Raw genomic sequence first — 21,514 nt, 5'->3', positions numbered from 1 at the left:
AGCAACATACTGAATGAAGTGCCCTGGTGTGAATCCATCAACCTCTGTTTTCTGTGCTACTGCGGCACTTCTTTCGTACTTCTGTACCTCATTGGGGCACCCGTGGCCTACTGGTTAGCGCTTCGGACTTGTAACCGAAGGGTTGCTGGTTCGAACCTCCGACCAGGAGGAACGGCTGAAGGGCCCTTGAGCACCTAACCCCTCACTGCTCCCGCTGTAGCAGGCAGCTCACTGCGTCGGGATTAGTGTGTGCTTCACCTCACTGTGTGCTGTGAGTGTGTTTCACTAATTTTCAGATTGGATCAGAAGACAGATCAAAACACATATCATTACAGATCAAAAGAGTATATATACTATACTACTTGTATGAAAATGAAGGGGCTGCAGGATCTCCGCTTACAACCAACTATCACTGCTTGCTGCTATTTCTTACTTTGCGCTATTCTTTTGGGATTTGTGAACTTCTACCGGCAGTCCGGCACTCTGCATGAACAGGTACTTCTGGTTGGACCAAAACTGAAGCGAGATATTATTCTTAGTAATCTGGGGAACTTGGCACACCAGGTCAAACCAAAAGTAACAAGCCTCGGTGTCATCTTAGATACAGAGTTAAGTTTTAAGCCCCATATCAGTAAAGTTACTCAGACAGCCTATTTCCACTTGAGAAACATTGCCAAAGTCGGCCCTTTTTAACTCAACAAGATGCAGAAAAACTAATTCGCCTTTATCACTAGCAGGTTAGACTACTGCAATGCACTTTCACTGGTCTTCCCAAAAACATCTAAAGAAATTGGCACTCATACAGAACTCTGCGGCTAGACTTTTAACTAAGACTAAGAAGAGAGAACACATCACCCCTGTGTTGGCTGAACTGCACTGGCTCCCTATTTCCTATAGAATTGATTTTAAGGTTATGTTAATTACTTACAAAGCTCTGAATGGCATAGCACCTTCATATATCTCTGAGCTTTTAATATCTTATCAACCACAAAGGAAACTTAGATCATCCAATTCTAATCTTTTAATCGTACCCAAAGTGCTCCACAAACAAAGTGGAGAAGCTGCGTTTATCCATTATGCCCCAAACTATGGAACACCCTGCCTCTGTACATCAAGCAGGCGAAGTTCAGTAAATATTTTTAAAAAGATCTGAAAACATACCTGTACAGGAAAGCTTTTAGTTAACTCATCTTATCCTGTAGACTACATTTTCAGATTATTCTACATCTGCTACTATTGGAGGGCAGCCAGCCAGAAGCAGATGGGCTCCCCTATTAAGTCAGGTTCTGCTCAAGGTTTCTTCCTGGAATATGGGAGTTTTTCCTTGCCACAGTTGCCATATGGCGTGCTTGTGGGGGTAAGAGGGTTAAGGCTGCCAGTCTTATGGCGCCATTTTCTATATTTTTGATATGTTGCTGAGTATAACATAAACAGCAAAGAAAAGTGATTGATAATGACTGACTGACTATTATTGTGTTACATGCTTCAAATGTAAAGCACTTTGAGCTGCATTCTGTGTATGAAAGGTGCTATACAAATAAAGCTTTATTATTATTTATTATTATTATAACTTGGCCAGGGACTACAGTTATGTCAGCATTGCATTGTTGACTGGCTCTGTGGATACCTTCACTTAATTTGACTGTCAGTGCTTCATCAGACGTTTGGTTCCCACAAAATATATTAATTAATATATGATTCAGGAGGGTATTAGGACCAATAAAAACTATAAGGCATTTCTGTTGCAAATTTTTTGTCTTTTTGGGCTAGATTGACTGGCCTACAGAGGCACTTCAGCCGTGGATGTGGGCATAGGAGAGCAGTGCTCAAACCACTTTCCCGCCCACATTTTTCCTACTGGTTGGGGATTGAACCAGCAACCCTTCGGTTACAAGCCCGAAGCCATAACCAGTAGGCCACGGCTGCCCTATGGCTGCCTTGTCCAAACCGGAAGGTAGCGATCTGCTTGCCTCGCTGTCTTCAGCTGTCTAACGAGTCACTTGCCGTAGTGACATCAAGGTACCATAAACTTTGTTTTGGATGCCCTAGCAAGATAGCAACACAGAACGACATTACCAGGATACCAGAAAGCAAAATAACGTAATGTTCGACTGCACAGTTCTTTACATCATTCAGCTGTTGCCAATTACCAACAGCTGCTCATAATTAGATTTAGAATTTTGGGCGTTGAAGGCAGCATGAAGGATCTATGCTGCCTTCAAAATTAAGGTATCTTAGAGGACAGAATTTTATACCAATATTTGATTTGATTGGATTTTTATTGTTTCGGACAAAGCCATAGTTTTTTTTGTTCGTGATAACCTTGTCTCTTCACATTTAAGAAGACTTTAAGGTATCTTGATCCGTCCCTTTAAGAGTTTTCTTTCCAACATATACCTTACCTATGTCTTAAGAGGCTGAATTAATATTTCTGGCGTTGAATATTGTCATTCCAATAGCATAGGTTTCAGCATATGTGAGATTTGTTTGACATGACAGTGCTGGTAATCATCATGAAATATGCAAGTCAAAATGACAGAGGTCTCCAAATATCAGGTCTGTAGGCAACATGTTACTCATAGAACCAAAAGGTTAATTAATTTATAATGACATTATTATTATTATTATTATTATGAACCACAATGTGCAATGCAACACATGTTCTTCTCACATGGCAGCACGTGCACAGGTCTAGCCAACAGTTATCTGAAAACCAGACCAGACCAACATTAAGCTATAACTTAAAGAAGATATTGTAATGCCGAGGAGTAGTTAGGAGACGGGGAGGCCTAGGTATCGTTCCAAACTCCGGTTATTTATTTTTCAAATGATGTACAGGCTAAGGTACGGGTAGCAGGAGGTGTCCACTACAAAGCAACAAACCGATCCTGACAAATCACGTCTCAATCACTCATCATTCACTCGCATCTGCCAACAACAGAAAACAACCCACTCGCACGTAATTCACCTCTACTCTGACTAAACTTACTAAAACGTCTTAGAACCCCCAATTCTATTCCCTCCCCTTATCAATCGCTAACCTATCCGAACCCCTAAATATTCCCTCCCGGACACCTCCCCCCAATCAAAACACATCAGAACTTATTGACACATTCTATGGCACAGAAGGGAGAAGGAGACACAGACACTCTCGCGCACACACACACACACACACACGCGCACACGCCGGGAAAACAGAGACACAGGGGAACACAGGGGAAAGTCCAACACGGGAGTAAATAGCCTCGGCGCTACAATATGTAGCCAGAAACATTTTGGTAAGTGAAGTAGAATGTACTGTAGAGAGGTAGACGGACAGTAATATTGTATGAAAGATTTAGCATTTTGGGAAAACCTGATCCTGGTGGTTAACACACTACACTACTGCTCTCCACAGCTCCACCCACATTTCCCCATGTAATTACAGTGGGTCCCCGTTAAGTTTGGACGGGTTCCTTCAGGAATCACGCACCCCATTTTCTCAGCAGAAATGGCACAAACTGCAGTTGACACAAACAACCACAAGGTGTCACTTTGGAGTTCTGCCACTAGTATTTTTGATACGACTTGACTTACTGCTTCCATGATGCATTTTCCAAGTCAGTAGAACAATCAGAGAAAGCTGAGCCATTACCAAACATATATGATAATACAATAGCGTGAGTTTATATATCTTATACCCTATTTGTCACGGTTACTTATAGATTTGATAGTGTAACGATAAGCGCATGAGGCTTTCAGCGGGGGCACGGGAACTTAAATTGATCAAGGTAGTTTAAGCTTACACTTGACAAAACATTCTAATATGAAAATGTAGATGCAATTGTTGTAAGATGGTGCAGCTCCTTTAAGAAAGCACCGTGTGCAGGGATGAGAGAGAAAGAGAGGGGATATGTGTTAGAACTTAAATGCCTGTGGAAAGTGCTGTTGAGACTGGAGCGAGTCATATTCAAAATAATGCAAAAAATAAATCCGCAGATAAAACCAATTATCCTCATTCATTGCAACCGCAGCATGCCTGCTTGCCCGGCGATCAAAAAAAAAAATATATCAAAGCACCTTTTGCGTTTGAATGTATGCAATTTAAACAGCTTGACAAATGATTTAGCTAATTGATTATAGCCTGTACAGCAATTGTTGAACATTTACCTGTACAAGTACATTGTTAGCCTACAGACCAATTTCCATAGTGCACATCTTATCAACAGTTTGAATGCCGTGTGTTTCTGCATTGACAAATACCGTTCAGCACAATGATTCATGCCCAATTAATTTCCCCTGTTAAAGTGTTCGCCTTTGTTACACTATTTGGTTTCATGATGTAGCCTATGATAAACACCATATGGCCAAATACTCAGCTAATGTTATAGGCTATACAATTTCCCCTCTTAAAGACAAGCTGGTGTAGCTTATTAGACTAGGCTACTAAAATGCACCGACGGTAGCCATGGCAATGTGTAAAGTAAGCTATCGCATGATTTCATGCACGTAAGTTCATGCATCTGTCAAGTTCGTACAGGGCCTCGCACCCCCTTGCGACGGCCCTGCAGCTCCTCCTAAGACAGCGAGGAAAAAGTTAAAATACGCGATAAACCCGGGAAAAGTTGACAGGTTTGTTTCGGTCCCAGTGATTATTTGTGAAATTGTGCAAACGACAGCCTTTTCAAGGCATTTCAAGGAAGGAGTCGTAGCATGCAAGCTCCCAAATTGACCCAGTAGACAGCAGGCATCAATAGCCTATTGTTGGGACTGGGGAGGGGCATGCGTTTTTTCACAATCACTTTAGAGTGTCATAGAAAAATGTCTTGCTGGCGAGGGAGGGTCACGTCTTTTTTGACTAACGCTCCCAAAACTCCTCCGGTAGCCCCTTAAATAAATAACGAACAGTCCCTAATTGATTATAGCCTGTAGGCCTACACCAGCAATTGTTGAACATATACCTGTACAGGACATTGACAGTAGCCCAGCCTAACAAGCAGATGTTGCAAAAAAGACGCAATTAATCAGAAATAAATAATGTAATCTGCATCGCTTTATTTAACAAACTGCAAGCAACAAGAGGGTTGAGTTCGCTGTGAGGCCAAACCCAAGAAGAGCAGAGCCTATCTGCTAAGGCACTCGATAGGCTATAACGAGCTGTGTGCGCCTGGAAAGACAATAAGATGCTTTCTGAATAGCACAGCGAAGATGGCTCTGGTCATCCCAAACCCTCCCCCTACTTCCTGTAGCCTACCATTATGACTTTGCCGTTTTGGGACATTAAGCTTTTTCACGTTAAGCCCCCCTCCCCCACCCCCTTCTTTCACAAGCAGTGGGGAGCTGGGCACAAAGTAACACTTTTGGTAGACAAAGGAGGGTTCTTCTCCGCTTCTGTCGTTTGGCCACAATCCGGTGCAACCAGGCCAGGACAGATATTTTAGAGCAGGGGTGTCAAACTCATTTTCATAGAGGGCCACATCATTGAATTTATAGGTTACTGAGGGCCACATAATCGGCGAACATGTGCATGGTGCAACCATGAAATCGGTATTGCAGTATGGCTTATTCAAAATTGGTGTGTAATGGTCCTAACCACTTTAAAACAGTGTGGCTGAAATAAAAAACAAAAATAAAAAAGCCTACAACAGTAACATTTTCAAATGCAACTTCTAGGCCTACAGTATTAGTTAACAACTGATCAATATGCATTCATGGACTGACATTGATGAGAATAAACTGCAGTCAATAATGTGCATAACAATGTCCATAACACAGATCACCACTAAAATTAACTGTGGCTAAGAAAGGTACTGTGTGTGTGTGTGTGTGTGTGTGTGTGTGTGTGTGTGTGTGTGTGTGTGTGTGTGTGTGTGTGTGTGAGAGAGCTATGGCATTACACCCACCCACCGAAATAAAAACAAATTCACTGCGTGTACAATATTTGTCCGTTTCCGGTTTTAGGTCCGTGCATTGCAAAAAAAGTAGCCTACATAGCATAACAATATCCACACGCAATAATACAACAACAACGTCTACGATGACCTATTAATTTGGACAAATTGATACAGCCCTATAGCTAAAAGTTACCTTTAGTTTTGTTCTAGCGATACCGTGGACGTCTGGCTTTAAACAGCTGTAATCTAAGGTTCTGACAAGCACACCAATTGCCTACATTGTTCTTGCCCATCTGGAATAACTCCTCTAGCTTTGCTGTCTCCATCCTTTCTGTTTTCGTTGTTTAAACTTGTGATATCCATAACTAGTGAATTAGCCCAACATTGTGTGCTGATAACCATATATATAGATAGCCGAGTAAAAGAAAACAACAAGTAGCCTAGTTGTGCCTGCGTGCGTATTATGTCTATAAAGTTTAATAATGTTCTGCACCTTTTACTAAAGAATAAAGAAAATTAAGAAGACATCTGAGCTGCACCGGCGTCTCTCCTTCTCTCTAACACTTTTTGGCTTTGGCTAAATATTTCTAAAATCATTTGAGTTTCACTAGTCACATGTTTTAACAAGCAACACTTGTTATTGAACTAATAACAGACGTGTGTCGAAAATTGACTTCATTTTCCATACGGAGAAATAACATATGCAGAGTCTACCAAGGTCAATCTTGCCAAAAAAGCCCTCAAACCTGAAAACACATGAGGCAAAAGTGCAAAAAAATCACAAAACTAACTAAACTAACACGCCGCGATATTTTTGTATTGCAATCATTGTAGCCTACAGTTGTAACAGCTGCGTAACAGTCGTTTTACTCCCCCATTATCGCTCATTATAAAGAACGTTTAACGTGTCCCAAAAACAGCTATCAATTAATCACCAAACGTCTTATAAACAAGTATTGCCAGGAGCAACACCTTGCAAAAAATGATAACAATAGGCCTAGGCCTTTATATGGCTCTGCTCTGCCTAGATTCGAACTCAGAACTGCCTGAAAGTTGCAGACCTGTTCTGGAAATACGTGCATTAACCCACTCGACCGTCAGACAACACTATCTGCTCCGAGTAGGCCTATTGGGTAGGACTGTAGCCTACACTGGTTGCTGTGGCACAGTCTTGAGTGACCGAATTCGTTTTCCTTTGTCATATGAATGCTGTCATTTTGTTAACATTACTGTTAAGGAGATGCTGTAGGCAAAGTCTATATTTCAACCTCGTTAGTGTAGTAAAAAAAAAATCAGAACTATTCACAAGGTTTCTGGGCAGCATATTTATGTTCTGTAGCAAGCGAACTTCTCATGACTACCGACAAAGTAGCCTACTGCCAGCTGACGAAGCTCTCATTTTAAAACATTACTGAGAGACAGGCACTGTACAATCAAGAAATCTTGCCACTGAATCCAAAACTATGTTAAACATTATGTACAAAGCTTAGGCTACAGGTGACTAGCATGTTGCAGGGGCTGCTAAAAACACAGAGAAACGCTGAAAACTCAGCCAATCACAGCCCTTGCTGTCGAATGTGCATTTCACCCAGCTGCGTGAATCACCTTGAATGAAGTGTCAATTTTTAACTGGGACGCACTGTACACCATTAAACCGCAAATTTAAGTGTAATTCCTGTAAAAAGTAAAAAGGGGTGTAATTGAGAGTATCTGAACTAGGGCTGGGCGCTAAAACGATAGCGATATATATCGCAATAGACATGTAATCGATATCAATAAAAAAGACGTTCGATAGAACATTCGATAATTAAAAGCAACACACACCTCCCGCCTTACGTTGTCCATAAATAATAGGCTAAATATATCTTGCATTGTAGCTATGTGCAACTCGACCAGAGTAGCCTAGGCGATAGAAGTAGGCCTACCTCAACACAGACTCTCAATGAGTCCTTGCCCCTTGCGCACTCTCTCTCTCTCTCTCTCTCTCTCTCTCTCTCTCCCTCTCAACAGGCGCATCCCTCCTCAGCATGCACATGTAATCCAAACATTCACAATCCATAGCTGCCAACTCTCACGCATTGCACGCGAGACACACGCATTTGATTAGTTTCACACACCCACACGCCAACTGTCAACCCGGTCAGATGCCTGAAAAATGAGTTTAGCCTATCTATAGATCTACCTGTTGAGCCACGGTGATGCTTTCAGAGACGGTGAGAGGGTTCAGGAGCACCCTGTCTGTGGAATTTTCTAAATTTTCTCTCATTTGTGATGCTACTTCAGAAGCCATCCCAGGCGCATTCTCCCCGCATTTGCTTTGAGTATTATTGAGTATTTTTCACGCTGAAGTGTCAACCTGGTAGGTCAAATACCTGGCAGATGAGGTTTAACTAAACTAAACCTATACATGTGATATCACACATCATGTGAACGAGCGGAATCTAAGCTTTCTAATGATATTAGCGCCAAGTTGCTGTGATAAATGGTTCGCGAGAAAATTATCATTGAACCGACATGCAATTTTGGCTAATCATATTTGCATTTTGCACACAGTGCACACCCATTACTCTCGGTTAAATATCTCACTAACCCTTCACACAACACGTGGTAAAACCCAATATCACAATAAACAGCAAACCATACCGAATACGAGGATATAAAGCATGCCTCTGTGCAATAAGTGGTTCCTGCGTAATCCGGTTTTGAAATTGCAACACATTTCTACATAGCCTCATTGGGGCGAAATTCTAATGTATTGTATGTAAACTATTTGTCAGTAGGCCTACATAAATTTTTGTAAATTGCTCAGCCATAGATTATCTCACTATCATGGTTCTTATATTGTCAGGTTCCAGCCAAACCCACTTAGATATACAGATAAATGAATATATTTATATTGGCATGCTTCCTTGTGACATTAATGCAAAAATATGAAGAAAATCAAATAACGAGACACAAATATTGATATAAAGCCTGACTTAAGCCATATGCATAAGCCATATGGGTACATCCTGAAAAAGGAATAGCATAGGCTATAGGCTATGGCCATTACAATGACCAATATATTATCTTAAATGAACTAGCTGAATAACACAGGTGACCACTTCTGCATAATTTCATGGAGTGCTGAAATGTACACACATTTTTGAACATTTCTGAACTGTGAAATGTAGCATATGTTTTTGTGGTTGTGAACTTATTGCAATATCACCATAACTATTCCACCTGTGTATGCATGGTTATAATTCTGAATTCCAAAAATAATTCTGTGGAAATGCATGGATTCCAGTTTCAGAAAATTATTTTTTGAATCTGATCCCTTATCATACCTGTTCATTCTTACTCGTCGCTCGACTTATCGTGACTAAATTCAAGATGGCTGCAAACGCTAAACTTCGTGAAGATACTGTCTGTATAAATCGTCTTGTAAGTAAACTACCAGTGCTTTTTTAAAGTTCTCAATGTCTCGTTTTAAATGTTAGGGCCCTCGGAAGTCTACCAATGAAGTGTGGAGATCCATTGAGCCTCGTAAATGGTGTAAAACAGTGATTTATTTGCATGGCTAGCCCGATGCTGAAGCACCACCATTGAAAAAGCTGTTGGTAGCATCTGCTAACTAGCGCCAGATTTTGGAGTGCAGGGGACAAGCCGAGATGGGCTATGAGACATACATTCACACTCGGTATCATGTTTCAACACACTTTAGGTCAATATCACACCGGAATTCTCCTTTAATATAAGATTAATAACACTTGGTTGCAGTGTAAGACAAAGATGGTTTCAATCAAAGTTAACATTAGAAAGTTAGACAGACTGTCTTCTTTGGGGTATTCCATTAACCTCGCTAATGAAGGCAGCGATTAACAGAAATAGCCTGGCTTGAAGTAGCATAGACTTTTAGCCGGTCCATTAACTCAAGTTAGCTGCATCTTGCCTTTGTTTATTCAAGCGAGGCTTAGGTTAGCTTAATGTCTGCTCATGCGTGAAAAGTAGACCAAAACAGTAGATTGACGAGGATAGAGGATATATGTTGTAACATTAAGGGAATACTAGAGGATTTCTGTTCAATCACCATCCAACAAATCGCCAATCGCCATCCACAGGATTTTCATGAAAATGCTTCAGTCACAGATAACAAAGGATTTTTGATATAAAGTTAAAAGAGAATGACCACTCTAAAGAACAGACTGCCCACTTTCTCAAGAGCTTTTGACAAGAAGGAAAAAAAGGAGTCAGGTCTGTAGTTCCTTGCAACAGCTGGATTGAATGTCCATCTTAATCTCAATCTTAATATAAGCAGAATAGGGTGTGATAATAAACTGAAGAGGAGTGGATGGAATGGGATCCACTTATACACACAAAACCAGGGCAAGAAATTGATTCACAGAAAAGTGAGCAAACCTTATTGTAAATAGTAGGACCAAAGCCAAAGAAGAAAAACAACAAACTGACACAGAACTAGATACAGATAATGAATCAAAATCTTTTTACCTGAAGTTTTTTTACTTCCTGCAGGAACTGAAGTAATCATTCCTCGGGTGTTCTGCATATCCAGAAATGTAATTTCCTGAGATGGAATTACATGCTGTTCATGGGTAGTCATTCCAATCCTTTGTAGATGTCCTCTTGTATGATCAGAAAAACGGACTCCTGTTTCAAACATTGCTGGACAAGGCTTTTTCCTAAAATCAGAATCGGACTGAGGTTCTGACATTGAAGAGACCTCCTTACGTCTAACCTGACCAACATCACCATTTATCTTCAAATTTTCAGCAACAGGATTTTGTGAATCCTTGACAGATAGATTGTTCAGTTCTTCTTTTTGTAGACTGTTCTGGCAGACAGGTAAGTGTAAAGATCCATCATGAACTTCCATATCATGCAGTTGAGTGGTAATATTTTTTGACAGAGAGCTATTTGTTTCTGGCTTTTTAATATTTAAAAGTTTTCCGCTGATGTTCGGGTCATCCTTAATGTCTGCTTGCCATTGAGAGGTACTATCCATAATGCCCATTAGCTGTGGCAGGAAAGCTTCATCAGAAGTATGGCAAGAACCATCTTCATTTTGCTGTTCATAGTTTTCACATTCGTTACTGTTGATGATTTTATTACAGTGGTCATTACAATCAAAAAAAAATGCAGAACTATCAGTTCTTCTTTCTTGAGCATCTGATCTATAGTCATGGCTTGCTTGTTCATTTGTGTTCTGAGAGACTAGCATATTCACTGATGTATGAAGTCTTGGTTTGAGGCCTTTGTTATGATTCTGTAAAGCTTTTTCTGTTCCAATCAAGTCTGGCATTCTCTCTAAGTTTGAAGAACTACCTTTTCCTTTGCTGGGACTGTTTTCCAATTCTTGAAATAATGAAGACGATGTACTAAGACAGTGCTGCCCAGGTGATGGAAGTTGGTTATTACTTTCAATGATTTCTGAATTTCCAAAAGACCAATATTTTGATACATTGCCTGGGTTTCTAGGATCTGTCAAAGTGGTAGTATTGTTTTCAGCATTCAAAACTTTGGGGGAAACAATTTCCTTCAGTTCCTCAATTAATATATGTTGTTTCTCTTTGTGGATAGACCTATGCTGTAGGAGGGAAGCAGACCTATGACAAGACCATCCACACTCTCTGCAAATTAAAGACAGTGTCTGAGCTTGGTTGACTGGTTCTCCATGCTGCCTTATGTGCCTGTGTAATAGGGTTCTATCTTTACATGTGATGTCACAGTTTGTGCAGGGGGAAAACAAAGGCTTAACATTAGATCCAGATTCTAATAGCTCTTCTTTTAAAACTGAAAGCTCACACCCTGTGCTGGTGTGTTCTGTCCCCTCCCGTTTGCCATTAATACACGTGTTAACACATTTGACATGTTCTTTGTAATATTTTCTACATCTAACTACCTGTGTGGTTCCCAAATCTTTCTCCTGAGGCATGATGTAAATGGATGGATCTCTATGGTCATGCTGGCCAGTCTTTTGAATAAAGTTCATACAAAGATCATTTGTGTAATCTGTCCCTGTATCAATAGATGCCCTCTGTTTCCTCACAATGTGGGCAGAGACTTCTGCATTCTTTTGGTCTTGATCATCAAGATTATCCCACAAGAATTTAATGAATTCTTTTTGAGGATCCCAGTTAAAATCATTGGCATCATCATAATTATCCAAAGAGCTGCTGGAATGCTCAGAATCAAAATCATGCATCTTTTTATTTTCATTACTTTGGTCAGATGTTTCTGGTCTCAGTACCATGTCCTTGTTTTTCTGTTCCCACTCATCTACAGCATTTTGGGATATTGCAGAACTCCTCTTTACTTGCTTAGTTTCAGGCCTGGACACACAGCCAAATGTATCCAACAATCTTACATTAGGGATTTTGAGTTGTGATGATCCATTGGTTTGCTCACCTTTAAACATTTCATCACTCAGCTGGGAATCAAGACTGGCGATTGTGTAAAGGTCTTCTGAGGGATCAGACATGGCAACCATTTCCATTTTGCGTTTTTGCCGTCTACCGTGGGTGGGTGAAGTAACTGATGTCATCTTCCCCACACTATTTGGCACATCATCTAAACAACTTGAGGATTCAATGCTCCACAGCCCTCTGTTGTCAAAGCCATGTGTCGATATCTCAAGTCCAGAATACATGGTTCTAGAGTTTTGATCACATCCCTCATCTATACTGGACTTAATCCCATCCTGCATTGCAAGTATACCATTGCCAATAGCACAACCTTGCACATTTTCAGATTTACCTAGCAGGGGCTTGTCAGACATTTGACCTGATATGGAACATTTCACATGTTTGTCTTTCAGTAGTTTGTCCATCTCAGGGTAGTTGATAGTTCTTGGTATATGAACTTTTTCATACTGAACTGAAAGTAGCATGTTGGTTTTGAGTGAAGAAGCTTGGTTTATGGGTAGATCCTGAGTGTTGTTTGTGACTTCAGACTTCAAATCAAGGCCTTCCTCCTTCAGCTTTGACCCCGACATGTTGACTGTCAACTTCTTTCTAGAGAATAAAGAGTAGGCATTAATGAATGCCAAATAAGACTTTTATAATATACAAAACACATCACAAAAATCTGCAATTTACCTTATGTAAAACTGGACATATCAAGAGTTTACAAAAAAAACCCCAAATGGTTCAGACATGTGAACTGAGGAAATATTTCACATTCTGCACCATTCACTGTATTCAATCAACTTTGAATACAGAGTTGACTAAGGTGGCTCAAACTGTGAGTCTAGAGTGCCAACGGCAACTTTGACATGCACAGAGTGCAACCCAAAGCGCTGCACACACAAGACATAAGATGCCGGACGGAGCGGCATATTTGCCAGCACATGTCACACAGTGACACCAAGACACAAAAGACAGACAACAAACAAAATTAACAAATAATAAAATAAATAAATAAGACATTTAAAAAAAGAAAATTCCATGTTAACCCTTTTGTGCCCGGATTTTCGGGGCTGGATGACCTCCTCACACAAAAAACCTTATTTCTTGAGTATAATACATACCATCAATGGGATATACATACAGGATTCCCACACCTTGGTTAAGATCAAATTCAAGGACCTTTCAAGGACTTTCCAGGCCCAATATCCTCAAATTAAAGGACCTAATGTGTCGTCAAGCGCGGGCATGGTTAAATCAAGTTACCTCAACAGACCAAGGACACCTTGTCGCAGTTTTCTTTTATTTTTGGACATATACAGATGGAAGGCCTATTCTATTTTTCATGTTTGTATTTTGCATAAAACTGAGCTGAAATAAACTTTTCCTAAACAAGTTAAATTCGTTACCATGAACCTGTTCAAGGACGTCCATTCCACGTCTGTTTTCAAAAACTTTCAAGGGCCTTAATTTTTTTTTTCAGATTCACAAACTTTCAAGGATTTCAAGGACCCGTGGGAACCCTGTACATACCATTGTAATTAGAAGAATCAGTTCTATGTAAAATACATATGGTAATGTTGATTATAGTAATGAACAGTCTTTGAAAATCCTCTCCAAATATATATCCAAAATTTGTAAAAATTTAATTTCATACACATAAAAATTATTTTTCATCATATTTCTCTACAAGATAGAGAAACATATAGAGTATATGACATGTTCAGCAAGTTGTGGGCTATTTGACAAAAAAGACTGAATGGGAATATCATTTACTTTTCAAAAGTTATGATACATTTAGTGATCAGTGTAAAAAATGCAGGAAACAAGATTTAGAATGTTGACAGAATTTATATTCTCTCTCTCACCAACAACATAAAAGTATGCATAAAAACTAATAATGAAGTCAGACACAATGGTTTAGATTTATTTGGTCTATAAGAATAAAACATTTATTTGTATATATGCAAATGCTACAATCAAGAATGACATAAAAAAAAAAACATACCTTACTAGTAGTAATACAGGAAGTAAGTATACTGAAGACCATTTCGGAATAGAGACATAAAATATATTTGATTCAACGGATACAACTTCCTTATATAAATCAGTATAATATAAAAAAATATATACATACAGTACAGGCCAAAAGTTTGGCCACACCTTCTCATTTCAATGCGTTTTCTTTATTTTCATGACTATTTACATTGTAGATTCTCACTGAAGGCATCAAAACTATGAATGAATGCAAAGTTATTTGGCCCACAGATGAATATTTGTCAAGTTATGGCTTGCTGATGATGGTATTAAATAAAATAAAAAAAAGCAACTTTGAAGAAACTAAAAAATAAGACATGTTTTCAGTTATTTCACACTTTTTTGTTAAGTACATACTTGTGTTCATTAATAGTTTTGATGAATCTACAATGTAAATGGTCATGAAAATAAAGGAAACGCATAGAGAAGGTGTGTCCAAACTTTTTGGCCTATACAGTATATAACATGTATTATTATTTATGAAAGCTAGGAATACAAATCAACTTCAACATCACTCAAAAATCAATGTGTTCTAAACATCTGAAAGTGGATTACATTGAACAAGCCTGTGGAGAATAAACATACACAAACAAACTCACACTCACTCACACACACACACACACACACACACACACACACACACACACACACACACACACACAGGAGGAGGAAAGGTAAAGGTGGGGTGGAGAACCTGAAGGTTGAACACAGAAGAGCTATGACTCATTACAAAACGCATTCCCTTTTGCAGAATGCCAAAATTTTAATCTGACAGCAATTTTGTTTACCAATAAAACAAATTCACCTACCGTTACACTCCAGGGCCATACAGGCTACTTTAGTTTTATTATGTTAGTTTTTCATAACAAAGCCAACAATTTTTCTGTGGCTCCTGCAGGAATATGATGTACTTGATGGAAAGACGACAGAGTAGTAATTGGAGCAGCTGAAGGCGAGGCTGAAATTTTGACGGAAATGCCTGCCAGCTGTTGTAATAGATTTTCTTTCTGGCTGTAGCTACCAAACCAAGGTTCAACACCAGATTCTGCATCACATTGCCAAACTTGAAATAATAAGAAATTGCTGACAACGGTAATGTCAATGGAGAAAAGTGTTTTCTGGTATTCTGCGTATTCTGAGTACACAATATGTACTTATCACTTGGTCAGTGTCTCCTGATCCCTGCAGAGACTTGGTTCCCCAGTAGCAATGGATATTAGGGAGGGAAGTGAACCCCATGTAAATGATCAATCCCAGAAACCTGTGAAACTCTTCTGGGGTCTCTTCGACCGATGCCCCTACACTGTTTGCATACAACGGCCTACTAAGCACAAGCTCCCACCCCTTCCGGTTGGTAAAACCACATATGCTTGGGACAATAACGTGAGTAAAAAAACAACATAAAAAGTCTATTTCACATAGTGTTTTAGTGGAAGTCTGCACCACCCTACAGTGGGTTCTAGTTAAAAATTGATACTTAATTCACGAAAAACGTGATTCACGCAGCTGCATGAAATGTAAGTACAACTGCAGCCGCTTGGGGGCAGCATAAGTCCGCTGTGGCGTTCCACGGTCGAACCGGATGGAGCGTTCGACAGCAAGGGCTGTGATTGGCTGTGAAGTTTTCAGCGTGTTGTTTGTCGGTGTTTTCAGCAGCCCCTGCAACATGGTAGTCCACTGTAGCCTATAAGCTTTGTACATAATGTCAAACATAGTTTTGGATTCAGTGGCAGGATTTCTTGATTGTACAGTGCCTGTCTCAGTAATGTTTTAAAATGAGAGCTTCGTCAGCTGGCAGTAGGCTACTTTGTCGATTGATTTTTTTGCATGGCTAGGCCGATGCCCGGGGCACCCCCATCGAAACATTGTTGGTAGCATCGGTTAACTAGCGCCAGCTTTCTGGGTGCAGGGTACAAGCCGAGATGAGCTAGGAGACATACGTTCACACTCGGTATCATGTTTCAACACACTTTAGGTCAATATCACACCGGAATTCTCCTTTAACTCTCTAACCGCCCAAGTCGCAATATTGCGACAAGCGTCATTACTGAATAAAACAGACGATAGACTCGAGTACAGTGTAAGATCTAATTTGTACTCTTTACCACTAGTTGGCAGACATCCAGAGCTCCGATTAAAGCTCATGTTTGTTTGTGAAAGTTTTCAGGAAGTATGCGAGAAACACACATGTATTTCCTCTATAACACGGAAGTCATAGGGCCATAGTTTTGCACAAATTGAAGCAGAAATACACCAAATGTTGAAGAAAAAAAAAAAACCACGTGTGATGAAGTCTCTGATTCTGAGGGAGAATATCTGCCTTTTGGAGAATACAATCGATCATCTATTGACAGTGATAGTCACGGTGCGTCTGTGAATGGAGGTGGGTCTTTGCGACAGTGTCCACTAAGCATACCATGCTTATTTCGACCCTCTGCCCAACAAAGCTGGAAGTGCCAGTGGTAATAGTGATGATGGTGTCCGTAATGGACATGTTACAGACAGCAGGGGTTGTAAAAATAGTGCTCTGAAGAACTACAAAGTCACCCGCGATAGGAACTTTTTTGACCAGGCTACTTTATTGTATAGTAGCATAGGGTTTGTGGTTATAGTAATAGTTTACTATTGTTGGTTTACATGTGACTGTTTTCCTGTTCATTTGTTATGTGGGTGAAATGACAAAAAAAGAAAGTAAAACTGCTCAAATATGTTCAACATCTAGTATTTACTGAAATATGCATAATTCGAGGTGGTTGCCATCATAATATGCAAATTAGATGAGTAAATGTACCCACTTTTTAAACTTTTGTTCATACTCAACAATTTTCACATTTACAGTAGGACTTTATCTCTGACCACTTTCAAGCCATGGCCTTTTGAAATGTTTGAAATTCCTATTTGAACTCTGGCAGCTAAAGGGTTAATGCACGTGTTTCCAGAACAGGTCTGTTCTTTCAGGCGGTCCTGAGTTCGAATCCAGGCAGGAGTAATGATGCAACGTTTTTCTTTAGAAATCTTTTTATTGAATCGAAGTTGTAGCCTACTACAGACAGTCAATGAGGTATTCTGAAGTAGGCTTAGGCTGGGTGTAGGCTACTTTGAAAGTTCTGCGGGGTAACGGGAGCATTTGTTTTTAAAACATAACTTGCATCTTTCCATTCCAACCATTATTAAGCTTAGGCCTATTTTTATCATTTTTTTGCAGGGTGTTGCTCCTGGCAAGACTTGTTTATAAGATGTTTGGTGATTAGGCTAATTGATAGCTGTTTTTGAGACACGTTAAACCTTCTTTATAATGAGCGCATACGGGGAGTAAAACGACTTGTTGCCATTTTGGGACATTAAGCTACGTTAAGCTTTTTCACGTTAAGGATTTTATTAATTTATTTATACTGTATATTTAGGATACTTGTGCAAATCCTGGATACTTTTATTGCCACACAACAATATTGGTGGTATTTGTTGTTACATTAGCTTCAGAAAGCACCACTTCAGAAAACTGCACTGCTTGCGAAAGAAGGGGGTGGGGGAGGGGGGCTTAACGTGAAAAAGCTTAACATAGATTAATGTCCCAAAACGGCAACAAGTCGTTTTACTCCCTGCAGGTCTTCATAGCCTGAAGGCTAGAAGTGGGGGGAGGGTAAAATGGGATGACCAGAGCCGTCTTCGCTGGAGCTATGGACTATGCCTATGTGCAGAGTTCCTGACACAAGAAAAAGTGCGTGGTCCACCATAAAAGCCTTATCCCTCACCCGCACATCCTAAATGGAAAACAGACTATACCATTATGTAATTTTAAAATAATTCTGTGGAAATGCATGGATTCCAGTTGCTGCTACTGGAAGCAACTGAATCCATACAGTACATTTCCACTGAATTATTTTTGGAATCTGATCCCTTATCATACCTGTTCGTTCGTACTCGTCGCTCGACTTATCGTGACTAAATTCAAGATGGTGTCGAACAGTAAAATTCCTCAAGGTACTGTCTGTATAAATCGTCTTGTAAATAAACTAGGCCATCCTTAAAAATATTCTTGTTTGCAGTAACAGCCAAAAAAATTTAATAAATGGGTCGGTAGGTAGGTCAATATTTTTTTTTTTTTCCAAGATTCAAAGTAAAAAAAAAAAAGTACAATTTTGGTCATGGTGATTACGTAGGTATGAATTTAAACAAATGTGCATATTGTGACATAACTGACCGGGTCTTCAACCCGTGCCTTCAGGCGCATCATTGCAAACCTCAATCTGATGCAGGTTATGTAGACCAGCCTTTCTCAAACTTCTTTGACCTGAGGCCCAGTCATGGCAGACTTTGGGGTCATAGGGCTCATCTACACGCGCCCAACCCCTCCCTCAAATCAAATTGTCATTATCATTATCACAATCATTATTATGCCTATATTGTTACACATGCACTTTCACTTAAATGTTTTGTGACATGCACATCAGAGGACTGCTTTACTAATGTAAGATATAATTAGTTTCATTGCTTTTGCATGGTTGCATGATGCTTGCATAAGAAAAGAAATACTTCTCAAAACAGCAACAATTATATGGGTGCTATTGTTTAGGGATGTTCCTACATTGGTAGGAAATGGAGAAAAAAAATACATGTTTAATTTGAATGCCTGAATGTAAGGATTCAGGAAACACAATACCAGCTTTTTTTGGCGAGCAGATAGGCGTAAATCACTGATCTGTAACAGATAAAAAGAAGGCTACAATAGCTTTTGGCCACGTTATATTAAAATTTGACTATACAATACTCAGTGCTATACAGTGTATTATACAGTCTCTGCTCTGTTTCTATGGAAGTTCCAAAAATAAACGTCGTTCTATTAAGTGTCGTTAAACAATTAAATAGCATTCAACAGGTTGAAGCGGAGCTTTGATACCAACGTTATCGATTACAGTGGGTCCCCGTTAAGTTTGGACGGGTTCCTTCATGAATCACGCACCCCATTTTCTCAGCAGAAATGGCACAAACTGCAGTTGACACAAACAACCACAAGGTGTCACTTGGGTGCCACTACTATTTTTGATGCGACTGACTTACTGCTTCCATGACGCAGCGGGGGCACGGAAACTTAAATTGATCACGGTAGTTTAAGCTTACACTTGACAAAACATTCTAATATGAAAATGTAGATGCAATTGTTGTAAAATGGTGCAGCTCCTTTAAGAAAGCACCGTGTGCAGGGATAGAGAGCGAGAAAGCGAGAGGGGATAGGCCTATGTGTGTTAGAACTTAGCGTGTGGAAAAAGTACGTGCTGTTGAGACTGGAGCGAGTCATATTCAAAATAATGCAAAAAAAGCAATTATCCTCATTCATTGCAACCAAAGCATGCCTGCTTGCCCGACGTTCAAGCGAAAAATATATCAAAGCACCTTTTGCGTTTGAATGTAGCACCTAAAAAAATGTTTAAACAGCTGGACAAATGATTTAGCTAATTGATTATATAATCTGTACACCAGCAATTGTTGAACATTTACCTGTACAAATTACATTGACAGTAGCCCAGCCTAACAGCATGTTGTAGGCCTACTGTAGAAATTTCACTTAAATTGCAACAGCAACACTGCTAACGTTCAAACGATAAACGAAAAAGATAATAAAACAACAAGAGGGTTGAGTCTGAATGACACTGAGTTTTTAGACACTGAGTTTTTTTTGTAGTTAAGAAATATTTTCATTATAAAAAATGGTCATTCTTCAATCTCCTTCACTGACGTCTATGGAAAAGGCTTAACGCCCCAAAACAACGATCAATGATCATCAAATTTCTCTCTCACATTGCTCCTCATAACCATCTATAAAAAAAGTGTTTTTCTTTTTCTTTTTTGAGCACATCGAATCCCAGGACATAACGCACTGGACCTTATAATAGGCTCGAGATATAATTCCAAAGGGGGCAGATAGGGGCCACTGCACTTAAAACTTAAAAAGATGAAAGATGAAGCTTTCCGAACTTTGAAATTGCGATCAGTGACTGGCATCGGGTGAACGAAGCTTTTCAAAGTTGAACAGGCTATTAAAAACTATTTGCGCACCTCCATGTCACAGGAGAGACTGGGCTCTCCCTTCTATGAAAAAGACGTTAGGCTACCTGCAAACTGGCCTATGATTTCATTGCTGAGTTTGGCGGCAAAGCAAGAAAATGTTTTTTTTTCCTGAGTCAGGATATGGCGAGTCAGTGTCATTTATTTGTCCAATGTTAGCCTATAGATACAGACCAGTACATCTTATCAATAGTTTGAATGTCGTGTGTGTTTCTGCTCATTGACAAATACCGTTCAGCACAATGATTCATGCCCAATTAATTTCCCCTGTTAAAGTGTTCGCCTTTGTTACACTATTTGGTTTTGTGATGTAGCCTATGATAAACACCATATGCCCAAATATGTGACTCAGTTAATGTTATAGGCTATACAATTGAATTTCCCCTCTTAAAGACAAGCTGGTGTAGCTTATTAGACTAAGCTACTATTAAAATGCACCGACGGTAGCCTTGGCTATGTGTAAAGTAAGCTATCGCATGATTTCATGCATTTAAGTTCATGCATCTGTCAAGTTCGCACAGGGCCTCGCACCCCCTTGCGACGGCCCTGCAGCTCCTCCTAAGACAGCGAGGAAAAAAGTTAAAATACGCTGGCGATAAACCGGGAAAAGTTGACAGGTTTGTTTCGGTCCCAGTGATTATATGTGAAATTGTGCAAACGACAGCCTTTTCAAGGCATTTCAAGGAAGGAGTCGTAGCATGCAAGCTCCCAAATTCACCCAGTAGCCTACAGAAGGCATCAATAGCCTAAATTGTTGGGACTGGGGAGGGTCATGCGTTTTCTCAATCACTTTGGAGGGTCATAGAAAAATTTCTTGCTGGCGAGGGAGGGTCTTTTTGACTAACGCTCCCAAAACTCCTCCGGTAGCCCCTGAACAGTCCCTAATTGATTATAGCCTGTAGGCCTACACCAGCAATTGTTGAACATTTACCTGTACAGGACATTGACAGTAGCCCAGCCTAACAAGCATATGTCGCAAAAGACATCAAAAGACGCAATTAATCAGAAATAAATAATGTAATCTGCATCGCTTTATTTAACAAACTGCAAGCAACAAGAGGGTTGAGTTCGCTGTGAGGCCAAACCCAAGAGCAGAGCCTATCTGTTAAGGCACTCGATAGGCTATAACGAGCTGTG

General features: G+C 39.8%; 1 protein-coding gene across 1 annotated transcript in view; it reads right to left on the bottom strand.

The window, feature by feature from the left end:
• The window catches only part of znf644a (zinc finger protein 644a), an 80,388-nt gene that overhangs the window by 19,896 nt on the left and 38,978 nt on the right, over positions 1-21,514 (bottom strand). Inside the window, exon 2 of the mRNA XM_048257057.1 lies at positions 10,365-12,886. Within this exon, the coding sequence (XP_048113014.1) occupies positions 10,365-12,867 (2,503 nt within the window). The 5' untranslated portion in view covers positions 12,868-12,886. The remainder of the gene's footprint in view (positions 1-10,364; positions 12,887-21,514) is intronic.

The sequence above is a fragment of the Alosa alosa genome, chromosome 1 (assembly GCF_017589495.1).
Source record: "Alosa alosa isolate M-15738 ecotype Scorff River chromosome 1, AALO_Geno_1.1, whole genome shotgun sequence".
In the NCBI taxonomy this organism is placed as follows: Eukaryota; Metazoa; Chordata; class Actinopteri; order Clupeiformes; family Clupeidae; genus Alosa; species Alosa alosa.
The sequence above is the reverse complement of the archived record's forward strand: the minus strand, read 5'-3'. Positions and strand labels throughout refer to the sequence as shown.